Source organism: Mustelus asterias, chromosome 5 (genome assembly GCF_964213995.1).
Source record: "Mustelus asterias chromosome 5, sMusAst1.hap1.1, whole genome shotgun sequence".
NCBI classification, from domain to species: domain Eukaryota; kingdom Metazoa; phylum Chordata; class Chondrichthyes; order Carcharhiniformes; family Triakidae; genus Mustelus; species Mustelus asterias.
The window spans coordinates 111,621,809-111,639,063 of NC_135805.1; the positions used below are offsets into that span (position 1 = coordinate 111,621,809).

The 17,255-nt window shown below is 42.5% G+C and overlaps 1 protein-coding gene across 4 annotated transcripts in view; it reads left to right on the plus strand.

Annotated features, from left to right (window-relative positions):
• Positions 1–17,255, plus strand: part of pxdn (peroxidasin) — a 248,988-nt gene that overhangs the window by 114,292 nt on the left and 117,441 nt on the right. For all 4 annotated transcript variants that reach the window (XM_078213208.1, XM_078213210.1, XM_078213209.1 and 1 more), the window contains exon 3: positions 10,231–10,302. In XM_078213208.1, the coding sequence (XP_078069334.1) occupies positions 10,231–10,302 (72 nt within the window). The remainder of the gene's footprint in view (positions 1–10,230; positions 10,303–17,255) is intronic.

The window sequence follows — 17,255 nt, forward strand, 5'->3', positions numbered from 1 at the left end:
ATGGTTAACAAGGGAAATTAAAGATAGTATCAGATTCAAGGAAGAAACATACAAATAGGCAAGAAAAAGCAACAGGCCCGAGGATTGGGAGCAGTTTAAATTTCAGCAAAGGAGGACCAAGGGATTGATCAAGAAGTGAAAAATAGAGTATGAAAGTAAGCTAGCAGGGAACATAAAACCTGACTGTAAAAATTTCTATAGGTATATAAAGAGAAGAAGATTGACAAAAATGAATGTAAGCCCCTTACTGTCAGAAACAGGAGAATACAAAATGGGGAATAAAGAAATGGCTGAGGAATTAAATTTGTACTTTGCTTCAGCGTTCACAAAGGAAGACCTGAATCATGTACCAGAAGTGCTGAGGGAAACAAGTTTTAGTGAGGAGCTGAAGGAAATCAGCATTAGTGGAAAAATGGTTTTGCGGAAATTGATGAGATTAAAGGTGGATAAATCTCCAGGGCCTGATAATCTTCATCCCAGAGTACTTCAGGAAGTGGCCCTGCAAACAGTAGATTCATTGGTGGTTAATTTGCAAATGTCTTTGGAGTCTGGACTGGTTCTTACAAATTGGATGTAACTAATGTAAGCCTGTTATTCAAAAAGGGAGGTAGAGAGAAAACAGGGAACTATAGACCAGTGAGCCTAACGTCGGTACTGGGGCAGTTGCTGGAGTCTATTATCAAGGATTTCATAACTCTGCATTTGGAAGGCAGTGGTATAATCAGACAAATTTACAAAAGGGAAATCATGCTTGACAAATCTATTGGAATTTTTTGAGGATATAACTAATAGATTTGACCAAGGAGAACCAGTGGATATGGTTCATTTAGACTTTCAGAAGACTTTCGACAAGGTCTCATGTAACAGACTACTATGTAAAGTTAAAGCACATGGGATTGAAGGTAATGTCTTGAGATGGATAGAAAGCTGGTTAGTAGAGGGGAAGCAAAGAGTTGGCATAAATGGGTCTTTTTCTGATTGGCAGTCAGTGACTAGTGGGATACCACAGGTATCTGTGCTAGGACCTCATTTGTTCACATTATATATTAATGATTAGGAAGAGGGAGCTGAATGTATTATCTCCCAATTTGCAGATGATACAAAGTTGGTTGGGAGGGTGAGCTGTGAGGAGGATGCAGAGATGCTTCAGCATGATTTGAACAGGCTGCGTGTGTGGGCATGTGCATGGCAGATGCAGTATGATGTGGATAAATATGAGGTTATCCACTTTGGTAACAATAATAGGAAGACAGATTATTACTTAAATGGATGTAAATTGAGCAAGGTGGATGTTCAAAGAGACCTTGGAGTCCTCGTGCATCAGTCGCTGAAATTAAGCGCGCAGGGACAGCAGGCAGTAAAGGCAGCAAATTGTATGGTGGTCTTCATAGCGAGAGGATTTGAGTATAGGGATCAAGATGTTTTGCTGTAATTGTATAGGGTGTTGGTGAGGCCACACCTGGAGTATTATGTGCAGTTTTGATGTCCTTATCTGAGGAAGGATGTCTTTGCTATAAAGGGAGTACAGCGAAAGTTTACCAGGCTGATTCCTGGGATGGCAAGTCTGTCATATGAGGAGAGACTAAGTCGGTTAGGATTATATTCATTGAAGTTTAGAAGAGTGAGAAGGGGTCTCGTCGAAACCTATAAAGTTCTAACAGGGTTAGACAGGATAGATTGAAAAAAATGTTTCCAATCGTGGGGGAATCCAGAACTAGGGGTCATAGTTTGAGGATAAGGAGCAAACGTTTTAGGACTGAGATGAGGAGAAATTTCATCACCCAGAGGCTGGTGAATGTGTGAAATTCACTACCGCAGAATGTAGTTGAGGACAAAACGCTATCTGATTTCAAGAAGAAACTAGATCTAGCTCTTGGAGCTAAAGGGATATGGGGGATGGGGGGAGGGGGGCAGGTGGTGGGGAGGAGGAGGAATCAGGATATTGAATTCGATGATCAAAATGAATGGTGATGCAGCCTTTCTGAATGTGCTGTTTTTTCCCATCATCAATATCATTCTCCCGTTAGGACTCTGCTGCTGCCATCATCAACTGTGCCCTCTGAGACACTTGCTGCACCCACACTCCTCCCCCCGCTCTGTTCGCAGATAATTGCACCCCCACGCCAACCCTCCTCCCCCATTCCACTCCCTGGACTTAATCTCCCCCTCCAAATTACTTTTGGCAAGGTGGCTTTTTAATGAACATGCATGAGATGTAGATAGGGTTCTTGCGTTGAAAGTCAGGAGAGCAAAATTCCAACAGTTCATCCTGTATTTGGGGAGCAGATTTGTTTTGTCTCCTGGCAAATTAAGTGCCCCCATGCGCCGTGGTTCCTATTACTGGTGGGTGTGGAAAATTCCACCCATTTCATTTGTAACAACCTGTATTCCCTTCTCCTAACATGCTTGTCTAGGTTCCCCTTGAGCAGCACTATACTATTTGCTTCAACCACTCGTTATGATAGCACTTTCCCCTTTGGATAAAGAAGTTTCTTCTGGATTATGTATTAGATTTCTTGGTCACTATCTTGTGTTGATGGCCTCAAGATCTGCTCTTCCTCGGAATAGGAAATATCTCTACATTTCATAATTTTTAAAAGACTTCCATTAGGTCGCCTCTCGGCTTTTTTTTCAATGACTAACGAACCCAGTCTGTTCCTTTCCTGATGTGTCTCCTGGGAACATTCCTGGGATCACCCTTGTAAATCTGCTCTGCACTTTTCCAGGTGATCAGAACTGCCCACAGGCTTCTGAACTGTGGTTTAGGTTCAATAAAGGTTGAATCCAACTTTCCTACTTTTCAATTCTATATTGATTAATTAATAAAGCCTCGTTAATCTTTGGCACAGCTTTTTAGTGATTGATTCAGAAATTGTTTTTAAATTCCAAATCATTAATGTAGATTGTGAATATCAGTGGTTTCTCCATTGATCCTAGTGCACCACTTCCCTTTGTTACAATGTATGGAGTATCCATAAATGTTCAGTAGTTTATTGTGACAACAATATCATCAATGACTGAAATATGCAGATTTTGATGCAGTCTTTAATTTGGAACACACAAGTTTTGTAGAGTATTATACTGGTCGTTCGTTCGTAAAGTGTGATGTGCTGGCAGTGGACCTAAATTCTGCTGTCCACATATCTAGTTACAATGAAACTTTGCCCATGTGTAAAAGACTGTGTGTGCAGAATTCAACTTTCCAGCTGGTTAAATAAATTAAATTCATTTATGGGCTATGCTTCAGCAACCAACTGTGGTAGAGAATTCCATATGCTAACCATCCTGTCTACAAAAGATTTTTTTTCTCTCTGCGCTTCCTCCCTTTGTACTGGTCTTAAATTGGTGTCCGACCAGTGGAAACAGTCTGTCACTATTACCGTTATCATAATCCTTCATTATCTGGCAAACAGTTGTCAGATTGCTTGTTAACCATCGTGTGATTGCCCGGGGGGTGCGCAGGCAGGGGTGGGGGGGGGGGGGGGGTGGGGGGGTAGCAGGGCAGCAGGGTTGGGCAGGCGGCGTTGGCAGAGTGCATCGGGGTATGCAAGCTCGGAAATCCTCTCCATCGTGCAATGCTCATCCCTAGTAACATCATATTATTTTTAACACTACAAGTTTATTTCCTTTCTTTCCTTTCCCTATATTTCCAAAATGTATCCAGAATTTTCTATATTGACCAGCATCCATCATCTGTCTGACAAATTTTTTATCCTCTCTATCTTGCTGCAATTTTTCCATAATGCCTATCATTTCCCACATCCCTTTCTCTCTCCTGAAATTGAGTCGTTTGCACATTTCAGTGTTATTCTAGCAATTCTCAAGTTGAGGTAATTTATGTATGTAAGAAAGACACTTCCCACATCTTACCAGTTGGATATGTATCTTTTTATTCCTCTGCTGTACTTTTTGTTCTCCAGTCATCTCTCCATCCATATGGCCACCTTTTTGTTTATTGTTGGCTCTTGTGCAGGTTAGGTTGACTGACCATGCTAAATTGCCCCTTAATGTCAGGGGGATTAGCAGGGAAAATACACGGAGTTACAGGGATAGTGCCTGGGTGGGATTGTTGTTGATGCAGGCTTGATAGGCCGAATGGCTTCCTTCTGCACTGTAGGGATTTGATGATTCTAAGTACTTACCGGACTGGCTGCAAGTAAGTGAGGGGCAGTGAAAGTTGATACTAGTTGTTGTTAAATTATTTGTCTAGAAATTGGTCTTCATAATTTAAAAATTGCAATTGGAAAGATATAATGATCAGGTAAAGTTTTGGTAGCTTCAACATTTAGAAGAGCTGTAGCAGATTTCAGTTGTTTTGTTTCCTAATACGTCAGAAAATTGCACAAGATTTGGTATCTGCTGCATATTTTGTGCACCACTATCTCTACGGGAGAAAATATTTTGTTCTAAAGCACTTGTTTACAGTGTTGTTTAACATAGATTAGGCCTGGTTAGTCTGAATCACATCAGGATAAATAAAAGTCCTTATTATAACTAAGGCTTGTTGTATTTATTAAAAAAAAAGCAGTTTGCATTTTTTCTCTCGGTGCTGTGTTTACTTATTTTGCTGTTGTGAAAGGAGTCTTCAGTCACATGACATTCGGTATAAAAGTGCATGTGTGCGTGCTGATACAAATATTTTAACTGCCTATTGGTTAAATGAAAGAACAACTAACTCTGGTTAATTTCTTGTGGAATTTCTAGCATGAGATACAATTGCAATGCAACCCATGAAATAGTAATGAACTGCTCAAAATGTGTATCATTGTAAAATACTAATCATAGAAACCCTACAGTGCAGAAGGAGGCCATTCGGCCCATCGAGTCTGCACCGACCACAATCCCACCTAGGCCCTACCCCCACATATTTACCCACTAATCCCTCTAACCTACGCATCCCAGGACTCTAAGGGGCAATTTTTTTTAAAAACCTGGCCAATCAACCTAACCCACACATCTTTGGACTGTGGGAGGAAACTGGAGCACCCGGAGGAAACCCACGCAGACACGAGGAGAATGTGCAAACTCCACACAGACAGTGACCCGAGCCGGGAATCGAACCCAGGACCCTGGAGCTGTGAAGCAGCAGTGCTAACCACTGTGCTACCGTGCCGCCCCAATACACTTCCCAAAATTAAATCTTCAAACATGAAGAGCTGTTCACTGTTTCTTTTTGCTGAGATAATAACTGTGACCTTTTCTGAATTTTGCTGGCACCAAGCGTGGTTGGTTTGATGGTTAAAGGGGATTCTAGGTTGCTTTACTGGGGAGCAGGTATAAGGTGTTCTCCAGGCGGAATATAGCAAGGGCACCTGTGATGGCTGTGGCAGACTGTTCCAAGTCTCACAGAGAGGTATTAGGTTTGTCAAGTTTCCTACGCAGTTATGTTTTAAACTGTCGACTTGATTCCTAATGGAGATGGGGGTTTTAAAGATAGCTAATCAGCATTTTGATCTGGATTCATATTGCCATAGATGGGCTTTAAGAGAGGAACAGGCCATAGATAGCCATTGAAGTATCGGCATACAGGGTTTTCTGAAGAGATCGCTGAACTTCAGAGATAGGCCTGCAGGAATCTGAGAGAGCAAGAGCACTGAGATAGAGGCAGCCGGTCTAACCATGAGTGCAAGTAGAAGCTCATGAAGCTAACGGGCTGTGTCATTCACAAACCCATCTGGTCATGTCCTTAAGGGGGGTGAAATCTGCCATACTTGCCAGGTCTAACCTATATTTGACACCACCAGTACAGCTAAGTGGTTCATTGTTAACTGCCCTCTGAAATGGCCTAGCAAGCCACTCCGTTATATCAAACTGTTGTAGCTATGCCACATAGATTGCAGCGGTTCAATAAGGCAGCTCACCACCTACTTCTCATGAGCAGTCAGGGATGGGTAATAAATGCTGGCTTCGCCAGTGGTGCTCATATTCCAAGAACAAAAAAAAATTAAAATGCTAAAAATACCCTGACTCACATTGGCAGACTTGATGCCAGATGTTGTTAACAGAAGTTAATGTGGCTTGATTACAGCTGCATTCTGGTCGTAGGCTAGGAGTGAAACTTCTGTTCCGGAAGGTTTATATTACAACATTACCATCTCAAACGCTTTGTTATTGGAAGTAATCATATAGTGTAAAAGAGTCAAAGTATGAGTACTGTAACATAATGGTTATTTGACTGGACATGTAAATCACCATAATGATTCTTTCCCTCCATCACTGATGCATGGTGGCAGCAGTGTCTCCCATATACACGATGCCCTGCAGTAACTCACCAAGCCTACTGAGCAACATCTTCTGAATCTGTGACTTGTACCATCTAGAAGGATGAGGGCAGAAAATGCATGACAAGACTAAGCTCCCCTTCAATTCACATACTATCGTGAATTGGAACTATATCGCCATCCTTCCCTGTCGTTGCTTGCTTGATTGACACACCATCCATCCCCTGAGATATTTACTTTGTTCATCACCAGTGCACAGTGGCCCTTGTGTGTGTAGCAGTTTGCCAACTCTCCTTCAGCATCACCTTCCTGACCCATGATCTCCACCAGCGCAAAGGGAACACTGCCATGATTTAATTTTCATGGAAAATTAAAATTTAATTTAATTTTCCACACATCCAAGGCTAGCTAAGAAGATGAGCACTCTGGAGGAGGAGGACCTGACTGGGCCTGGAGGTCTGGAGTGCATCTGCTTCAATGCGAGGAGTGTAACGGGTAAAACAGACGAACTTAGGGCCTTAATGCTTGTGCGGAATTTGGATGTGGTTGCGGTGACGGAAACTTGGTTAAAAGAAGGACAGGACTGGCAGCTGAATATTCCGGGGTATAAGTGTTTTAGGCGAGACAGAGGAGGGGCTAAAAATGGTGGGGGAGTAGCGATATTAGTTAAGGAGCATATTACCGCGGTACAGAGGGTAGACAACTTAGAGGGGTCATGTACTGAGTCGCTGTGGGTGGAACTCAGAAACAGGAAGGGTGCAGTCACTATGCTGGGGGTGTACTACAGACCACCCAACAGCCCACGGGAAGTGGAGGAAAGGATATGTCAGAAGATTCTGGATAGGTGCAGAAAAAATAGGGTTGTTGTAGTGGGGGACTTTAATTTCCCTGGCACAGACTGGAAAGTGCTTAGAGCTGGGGGACCGGACGGGGAGGAATTTGTAAAATGCGTACTGGAAGGTTCTTTGGAACAGTATGTAGATAGCCCGACTAGAGAGGGGGCTATACTGGACCTAGTTCTGGGAAATGAGCCCGGTCAGATCGTCAAAGTTTCGGTAGGGGAACATGTGGCAAATAGTGACCACAACTCTGTTAACTTTAGGATAGTAATGGACAAGGATGAGTGCTGTCCTACGGGCAGGGTGCTAAATTGGAGGAAGGCTGACTATAGCCGGATTAGGCAGGAATTGGTGGATGTTAATTGGGAGAGGATGTTCGAGGGTAAGTCCGCGTCTGGCATGTGGGAGTCTTTTAAGGAACTATTGATAAGGCTGCAGGATAGGCATGTGCCTGTAAAAAGGAAAGATAGGAAAGGTAGGATTCGAGAGCCGTGGATAACCAGGGAAATTGAGGATCTGATTAAAATGAAAAGGGAGGCGTACGTTAAGTCCAGGCAACTGAAAACAGATGGAGCTCTGGAGGAATACAGAGAGAGTAGGAAAGATCTCAAACGGGGAGTTAGAAGGGCAAAAAGAGGTCACGAGATGTTCTTGGCAGGCAGGATTAAGGAGAATCCTAAGGCATTCTATTCATACGTTAGGAACAAAAGAGTTGTCAGGGAGAAAATCGGACCTCTCAGGGACAAAGGAGGGGAATTATGCTTAGAACCCAAGGGAATAGGGGAGATCCTAAATGAATACTTTGCATCGGTATTCACGAAGGAGAGGGGCGTGTTAACCGGGAGTGTCTCGGAGGGAGGTGTTGACCCGTTAGAGAAAATCTCCATTACAAGAGAGGAAGTGTTAGGTTTTTTAGGGAACATTAAAACTGACAAAGCCCCAGGGCCTGATGGCATCTATCCTCGACTGCTCAAGGAGACGAGAGGTGAAATTGCTGGGCCTCTGACGGAAATCTTTGTCGCTTCTTTGGACACGGGTGAGGTCCCTGAGGATTGGAGGATAGCGAATGTGGTCCCGTTGTTTAAGAAGGGTAGCAGGGATAACCCAGGAAATTATAGGCCGGTGAGCTTGACGTCCGTGGTAGGGAAGTTGTTGGAGAGGATTCTTAGAGACAGGATGTATGTGCATTTAGAACGGAACAATCTCATTAGTGACAGACAGCATGGTTTTGTAAGAGGGAGGTCGTGCCTTACAAATTTGGTGGAGTTTTTTGAGGAAGTGACAAAAACGGTTGACGAAGGAAGGGCCGTGGATGTCGTCTATATGGATTTCAGTAAGGCATTTGACAAAGTCCCACATGGCAGGTTGGTTAAGAAGGTTAAGGCTCATGGGATACAAGGAGAAGTGGCGAGATGGGTGGAGAACTGGCTTGGCCATAGGAGACAGAGGGTAGTGGTTGAAGGGTCTTTTTCCGGCTGGAGGTCTGTGACCAGTGGTGTTCCGCAGGGCTCTGTACTGGGACCTCTGCTATTTGTGATATATATAAATGATTTGGAAGAAGGTGTAACTGGTGTAATCAGCAAGTTTGCGGATGACACGAAGATGGCTGGAATTGCGGATAGCGAAGAGCATTGTCGGGCAATACAGCAGGATATAGATAGGCTGGAAAATTGGGCGGAGAGGTGGCAGATGGAATTTAATCCGGATAAATGCGAAGTGATGCATTTTGGAAGAAATAATGTAGGGAGGAGTTATACAATAAATGGCAGAGTCATCAGGAGTATAGAAACACAGAGGGACCTAGGTGTGCAAGTCCACAAATCCTTGAAGGTGGCAACACAGGTGGAGAAGGTGGTGAAGAAGGCATATGGTATGCTTGCCTTTATAGGACGGGGTATAGAGTATAAAAGCTGGAGTCTGATGATGCAGCTGTATAGAACGCTGGTTAGGCCACATTTGGAGTACTGCGTCCAGTTCTGGTCGCCGCACTACCAGAAGGACGTGGAGGCATTGGAGAGAGTGCAGAGAAGGTTTACCAGGATGTTGCCTGGTATGGAGGGTCTTAGCTATGAGGAGAGATTGGGTAGACTGAGGTTGTTCTCCTTGGAAAGACGGAGAATGAGGGGAGATCTAATAGAGGTGTACAAGATTATGAAGGGTATAGATAGGGTGAACAGTGGGAAGCTTTTTCCCAGGTCGGAGGTGACGATCACGAGGGGTCACGGGCTCAAGCTGAGAGGGGCGAAGTATAACTCAGACATCAGAGGGACGTTTTTTACACAGAGGGTGGTGGGGGCCTGGAATGCGCTGCCAAGTAGGGTGGTGGAGGCAGGCACGCTGACATCATTTAAGACTTACCTGGATAGTCACATGAGCAGCCTGGGAATGGAGGGATACAAACGATTGGTCTAGTTGGACCAAGGAACGGCACAGGCTTGGAGGGCCGAAGGGCCTGTTTCCTGTGCTGTACTGTTCTTTGTTCTTTGTTCTTTGCCACCTGCGTGTTCCCTCCCTGACTTGGGACTATATCCTGGCTCCTTCACTGTTGGTGCGTCAGAATCCTGGAGCTCCCTTTTTGGTGGGTGCATCTGCACCAGATGGACTGCAGGGGATCAAGAATGGTTGGTGCGGGCTTAAAAGGTCGAAGGGCCTGTTCCAGTGCTGTAATTTTCTTTGTTCTTTGTCCTTTGTTAATGCAACTCACCACCAGCTTCTCAAGGGTGATTGGGGATGAACATCAAATCCTGATCTTGCCAGAGATGTACTCATCCCATGAAAGAATTTTTAAAAATCCAGAGGCCTGGACTAACAATTCAAAGTCTGAGCCCAAATGTCAACATGGTTACTGGAATTCAGTTTGGTTAAAAATAACCCATTTTAAAATTTCCTTTTTAATCAGCAAAAGAGACCAAGTTGTTCTTCTCCCCGACATCTCCACCCCAACTAAATGCAAAGCTATAACCAAGTGTTGATTCTAAAATTATACAGAGCACCAGTGAGTTTTTCGGTGTTCTCCACTGATTTACACAACACAAATCAGATATATTTTTTCTAAAGTAGCTGCCACTTTTGAGGGAAAAAGACAAATGAACATAAAATATAGTTTGAAAGAAGTAAAGTTACTTTTTTGTATTCCTTTGGTTTGTAACATATTTTTCTTAATTTTCCAGACTGTTAAACAACAACCAAATTAGGAGAATTCCCAGGGGTGCATTTGAAGATCTGGAGAACTTAAAATATCTGTGAGTAAATCACTTCAGTGTTTGAATGTTGTTATGGACCGTTGAACGGCTGTAGAATTTTGAGAAAATGTATTCGGTTCCTGTTTTCTTTCACTTTTGTCAAATTCTCACTAATGCCTGAAGTTAAGTGATTGCTCAGGAACTGTCTTGTAGGACACTTGTATTTTAGAGTCTGTGTATGCCAACCGATGCACAAGAAAGTTTACTTTCTATAGAAGAGAACGTGTGTATTTGACATTTGTATTTTGTGTTACTGGTAAGCATCACCAGTCGAACACGCACCCTCTCTGCATCTTTTGGTTTGCAGCTGTTACTGGCGGAGAGGCTTGCCTGGATTGAGTTGGTTTCTTGGCATTCTGTTCTCTTTCTGTGTGAAGATTCTCCTGAACGCCATCCATTTTGAGACTGTTTTAAGTGTGAGAAATCAATGAACGTTTTCTGTTGCTGCAAATAAGGAAGCAAAGGATTGCTTGCGTAATTTGCAGCAGCTTTTTAGAAGGTTAAAATAAAGTTGGTGATTAGCTTTTTTTCTGAAAAAATGCTTCACAATTGGCTGCTGCCCTGTTTGCTCATGGGTGCAGTATTCTGGGGATTGCCATAGAAAATACTGACTAGATGACAAGCCTTTTAAAATTGGATTTTTAATATTAAAAATTTGAACACATTATGCCTCAGAACACTGTTATTAATCCTTAGTTCTGAATACAAATAAGTGACAAAAGGGGGCCTCTTGATATATTTTGTTCCTTGCCAGCTGGGTGTGCTTTCCAAGGTTGCTTTAACCTCCAAGATGAAAGGTGGGAGTGAGAAAGCTGAAGGAGAAAGGAAAGTCAATAACATTAAATTTAAAATGGTTAAAAATAGGAGTGGAAAAGAATTCTATTAAAAAGACACAAAATTTAAAATAAAAATGCAAATGAAGTGTAAAAGTAATCTGGGCACTAGTGAATGATGTACAATTTTTAATTTACGTTTGATTGTGTTTTTGGTATATGGTACTCTGACATTAATAATTGCAAGGTGGTTTACTAGTCATAAAGTAAAGGCAATTGCAGTGTTAACTCATGAATTAAGAAAAATAAAGATGGCAGGGCAGGAGCCCTATTACAACTCAGAATGTGGGGGTTCCTGGGCTCTGGTGTGATCCACAGCAGACACGTCTGTAGTAAGCGTCTGCGGCTTGAGGAGATTCGGCTCGGAGTCACTAAACTGGAGATTGTGCTGCAATAATAAAGCTTGTGAGAAAGGTACAGTGATAATCATATGATTTTAATCTACATACAGATTGGGCGAATCAGATTGGCAAAGGTAATCTGGAAGACAAGTTCGTAGCATGTTTTCAGGACAGTTTCGTAGAGTAGCCAACCAGAGAGCTGGATATTGTGGATCTGGTCATGTGTAATGAGACCTCGTATATAATTATCTAATGACTTCATAGTAAAGGTAACCCTAGGTAGCAGTGATCATAACATGATTGAATTTTGCATTCTGTTCGAGGAAGAGAAAAGTAGCTCTAAGACTAGTGTTTTGAATTTAAATAAGGGCAAGTATGAAGTTATAAAGACAGACCTGGCTAAACTGAACTGTGAAATTCGATCAAGGAAAAGTCGGTAAAGATGCAGTGGCAAACATTTAAGGAGAAATTGTAACATTTGGCAAATATACATTCCAGTGAAAAAGAAATATTCCAGGGGAAGGACATACAATCTGTGGTTAACTAAGGAAATTAAAGATGGCACCAAATTGAAAGAAAACGTATACAATTCCACAACGATTTGTGGCCGGTTAGAAGATTGAACAGAATATTTTGAAATTCGAGTATGATAGGAAGCTAGCTGGAAATATCAAAACAGGTAACAAAGAGTTTCTACAGTTATTCAAAGAGGAAACACATCAGTGAAGTGAACATTGGTCCTCTGCAGGCTGAGCCTGGGGAATTAATAATGGGATTAAGGAAATGGTGGATGAATTGAACAGATATTTTGCATCCGTCTTGACTGTAGAGGGCACAAGTAACACCCAGAAATACATATGCATTAAGAGGTAAAGGGGAGGGAGGGACTCAAAATAATTTACTATCAGTACTTTGGCAGCAAGAATCGAAAATCAACACATTATTTAAATGGGGAGAAATTGCAGAACCCTTGAGGTAGAGAGGGATCTGGTTGTCAAATGAACATGAACCTCAAAAAGTTGGTATGCAGGTAGAAGTGATTAGGAAGGCAAATGGAGTATTGTTTGTTGTAAAGGGAATGGAATATAAAAGTAGGGAAATTTTGCTACAGTTGTAGAGAATATTGGTGAGACATTATTTGGAGTACTGTGTACAGTTTTGATCTAATTTAACAATAGGCATATTAACATTAGAAGCAGTTCAGAGGAGGTTCACTCAACTGATTCCTGAAATGCTGGGGTTATCCTATGAGGAAGCATTGGATAGGTTGGGCCTGCTTCCATTGTAGTTTGGGAGAATGAAAGGTGATCTGATTGAAACATATAACATCCTGAGAGGACTTGACAGGGTGGATGCTGAGAGGATGGTTTCCCTTTTGACGGAGACTGGAACTAGGGGACACAGAATAACAATAAAGGATTTCCCATCTAAGCCAGGGATGGGGAGAAACCTTTTCTCTGAGCGTCGTGAGTCTTTGAAACTCTCTCTTCCACAGAGTGATGAAGGCTGGATCATTGAATATTTTTAAGGCTGAGTTGGATAGATTCTTGATTGACAAGGAGTCAAAGGGTATGGGGGTAGGAAGAAAAGTGAAGTTGAGGCCACAGTCTGATCAGCCATGATTGTATTGAATGGTGGAGCAAACCTGAGGGGCTGAATGGCCTCTCCTAATTCATATGTTTGTATTAATATTTTAATCCTTCTAATCCTCGTATAGGAGTTTATTCATTGCTGCAATAAATTTTTCACCACTTCTGTGCTTAAATCTCAAAAAATCCACTTGCCTTCATACAACCATAGAAAAGTTACAGGAGGCCATTTGGCACATGTTGTCCATGCCAGCCCAAGGACACCCAGATGCCTTTTCTAACCCCACCCTCCTGCACCTGCCCATAGTCCTATAGCTTACAGCACTTAAGGCGCAAATCCAGTTACTTTTTAAGAGTATAGCGCTTCTGCCTCCACCACCAACACGGGCAGTGAATTCCACCCACTACCACCTGTGTAAAAACAAAAGTTCTGCCTCACGTCCCCTCTATATCTTCTGCCACTTATCTTGAATCTTTGTCCCCTAGTTCTAGAATTTTCCACCAAGGGGAAACAATTTTATCCATCTCTTTCCCTCATAATTTTGTATACCTTAATCAAGCCATCCCTCAGCCTTCTACGTTCCAAGGAAAGTGACCTCAATCTACCCAAGCTCTCCTCATAGATATGCATTTCTATCCCTGGCAACATTCTTGTAAACCTCTTCTGCACTCTCTCCAGAGGAATTTCGTCCTTCCCGTAATGTGGTAATCAAAACTGCACACAATACTCCAGTTGTGGCCTCACCAGTGTTCTATACAATTCCAACCAATTCCAACATTGTATTGTATCTCTACTTTTTTATCCTATACCTCTGCCACTGCATATGCCGCCTTTACACTCTTGTTTACTTGAACTGCTGACTTTAGGGACCAGTGTTCTTGTACACCAAGATCTCTCACTTCATCTCCCCCTCTTAGTATATTCCCATTTATTGTGTGTTCCCTGTAACTGTTTGACCTCCGTAAATGTATTACCTCACACGTCTCTGTGTTAAAATCTATCTGCCACTTTAGTGCCCATTTCACCAATCCATCTATATCTATTATGGGCAGTACCAATCTTTTTCTACATGTCTACTTTGTACATTTAGGATCTTGCTTTTTAGTGCTTCCCACTAGTTTTCCACTGATTCATCCTCCACCAGTGCTGTCCAGTCCACCTCAGCCACTTCTGCTTTATCTCTATCAGGGCAATGCTAAATCTAACTGAATAGTGATCACCATCCCCGATATGGTCACTGACTGTCACTTCACCCACTTTCCCTTCTTCGTTCTCCAAGACTAGGTCTACAGTTGCCTCGGTGGAGGGGAATTTTCCAAGATTAAAACTACCTATCATTCTGTTCTGAAGAGCAAAGTGTCCTTTTTCATTGTTCTACAATTTGTGTAATATAAAACTCTGGCAAGTATATAGTTAAAGCAGATTGGTGACATTGCCAGCTGGCTTCCTGTGTTGGAGGTGGTGACTCACGCTGAGTTATGTCTTCTGGGCGCAAGCAGCCATCCTGTGCATTGACCAGACTGTCTTATCACCATATCTAATCCAGATGGTGAGCACAGGGCATTTCAGTTTAAGCCAAGATCCATGTGCATGTTTTCCAGGAGTGAAGGCTTTGCAATCAAGAGTGGTAATCCTGGCTTATTTATTTTTCATTATTTCTCTCCAGTCATCCCCAAACTCCCATCCTTGTCCTTCATCTCTGGCTTTTTCATTGTTCCATTAGCTACTCTGGCTCAGATCAGCTAACTCGGCTCAGGAATTAAATCCAGCATCTTGTTTGGCTCATTCCGTGGGACTTTGGGGAGCAATTTGTGTGATTTATACCAATTTCTTTATCAATAAAAAAGAGCACGTACCAGTTAAGTGAGAATAGCAGAGGTGCTGATGCCAACGTGCAGCAGATAATGTGCTGCATACAAGATTTTAGCTGCGTGAGCCGCTGTCCAATTAAGTTATAAAACTGCTGAACTTGAAGGAAAACAAGGGTGAGCGGCATTCAGACTGTGTTAATGTGTGAAATGTGCTGTCAGTTTATTTCCTTTGTGCAAGTTTTAACTGTGAGAATTATGGTCGTGTTTAGGTATCTTTGCACTCAGATTTCAAACTTTATCGCTGAGGAATAGGGAATTCACTGTATTTCCAAAAAAAACCTGATGAATTTTGAGAGTGTTCAGGTTTTTTTTTTGAAAGAACTATTTTTTATTCTTGCTCATGCTAGAATTACCGTCATTGTATATAGGCAGGATTAAAGATTCAGTAATGTGAAAGGACAACAGCTGGTCTAAATTTTGAGTAAATGCAGATCATGTAGACTAATTCAAAGGGCAATACAGTATGAAAAGTATTATGAAATAAACCTTCCCTTTGTGCTGTATGAGTTACATAGAAACACATAGAAACTAGAAGCAGGAGTTGGCCATTTGGCCCTTTGAGCCTGCCCCACCCATTCATTTTGACCATGGCTGATCATCAAAATCAATCTCCTGATTCCGCCTTCCCCCCATATCCCTTGATCCCTTTACTCCCAAGAGCTATATCTAGCTAAGCACACAAGGTTTTGGCCTCAACTGCTTTCTGTGGTAGTGAATTCCACAGATTCACCACTCTCTGGGTGAAAAAGATTTCTCCTCATCCCAGTCCTAAAAGGTTTACCCCTTATCTTCAAACTGTGACCCCCTAGTTCTGGACTTACCCCACCATCGGGAACCTTCTTTCTCAATCTACCCCACCTAATCCTGTTAGAATTTTATAAGTTTCTATGAGATCCTCTCTCACTCTTCTAAACACTAATGAATATAATCTTAACCGACTTAACCTCTCCTCATGACAGACCTGCCATCCCAGGAATCAGCCTGGTAAACCTTCTCTGTACTCCCTCTATAGCAAGAACATCCTTCCTCAGACAAGGACACCAAAACTGCACATGATACTCCAGGTGTGGCCTCACCAATGCCCTGTACAATTGCAGTAAAACATCTCTATTCCTATACTCAAATCCTCTTGCTATAAAGGCCAACAGATCATTTGCCTTCTTTACTGCTGCTGTACCTGGACACCAAGGTCTTGCTGAGTATCTACCTCTCTCAATTTGCACCCATTCAAATAATAATCTGCCTCCTATTTTTACTACCAAAGTGGATCACCTCACATTTATCCACATTTATACTGCATCTACTATGCATATGCCCACTCAGTCAGCCAGTCCAAATCAAGCTGAAGTATCTCTGCATCCTCCTCTCAACTTGCCCTCCCACCCAACTTGGTATCATCTGCAAATTTGGAGATAAAACATTTAGATCCCCCTTCTAAATCATTAATATATAATGTGAACAGTTGTCGTCCTAGCATAGATCCTGCGGAACCCCATTAGTCACTGCCTGCCAATCAGAAAAGATCAATTTCTGCCAACTGTTTGCTTCCTATCTGCTAACCAGCTTTCTAGCCATCTCAAGACATTACCTGCAATCCCATGCGCTTTAACTTTACATATTGGTCTGCGATGTGAGACTGTCAAAAGTCTTCTGAAAGTCTAAATAAACCACATTCACCAGTTCTCGGTCAAGTCTACCAGTTACATCCTCAAAGAATTCCTGTAGATTCATCAAGCATGATTTCCCCTTTGTAAATCCACATTGACTTTGTCTGATTGTACCACTGCTTTCCAGTTGGAGGTTTTGTTTTATTCGTATATTGACAGCAAACAGGATATATTATTAGAACTTATCGGCGGCACGGTGGAACAGTGGTTAGCACTGCTGCCTCACAGCGCCAGGGACCCAGGTTCAATTCCGGCCTCGGGTGACTGTAGAGTTTGCATATTCTCCTTGTGATTGCGTGGATTTCCACCGGGTACTCCGGATTCCTCCCAGACTCCAAAGATGTGCAGGTTAAGTGGATTGGCCATGCTAAATAGCCACTTAGTGTCCTAAAATGTGTAGGTTAGGGGGATTAGTGGGGTACTTGGGGTTACAGGGAGCAGGTCTGAGTGGGATTGCCCCTTATTTTCAGGGGGATTACATGGGGCCTGGGTGGGATTGTTGTCGATGCAGACTCGGTGGGCCAAATGGCCTCCTTCTGCACTGTAGGGATTCTATGATAATGCTATAAGCTGCATTTAACATCAACTTCAATTAATGGATAGGTTTGGGTCTCAATGCACTAAACTACTTCCTGTTGACTTCCATTATGT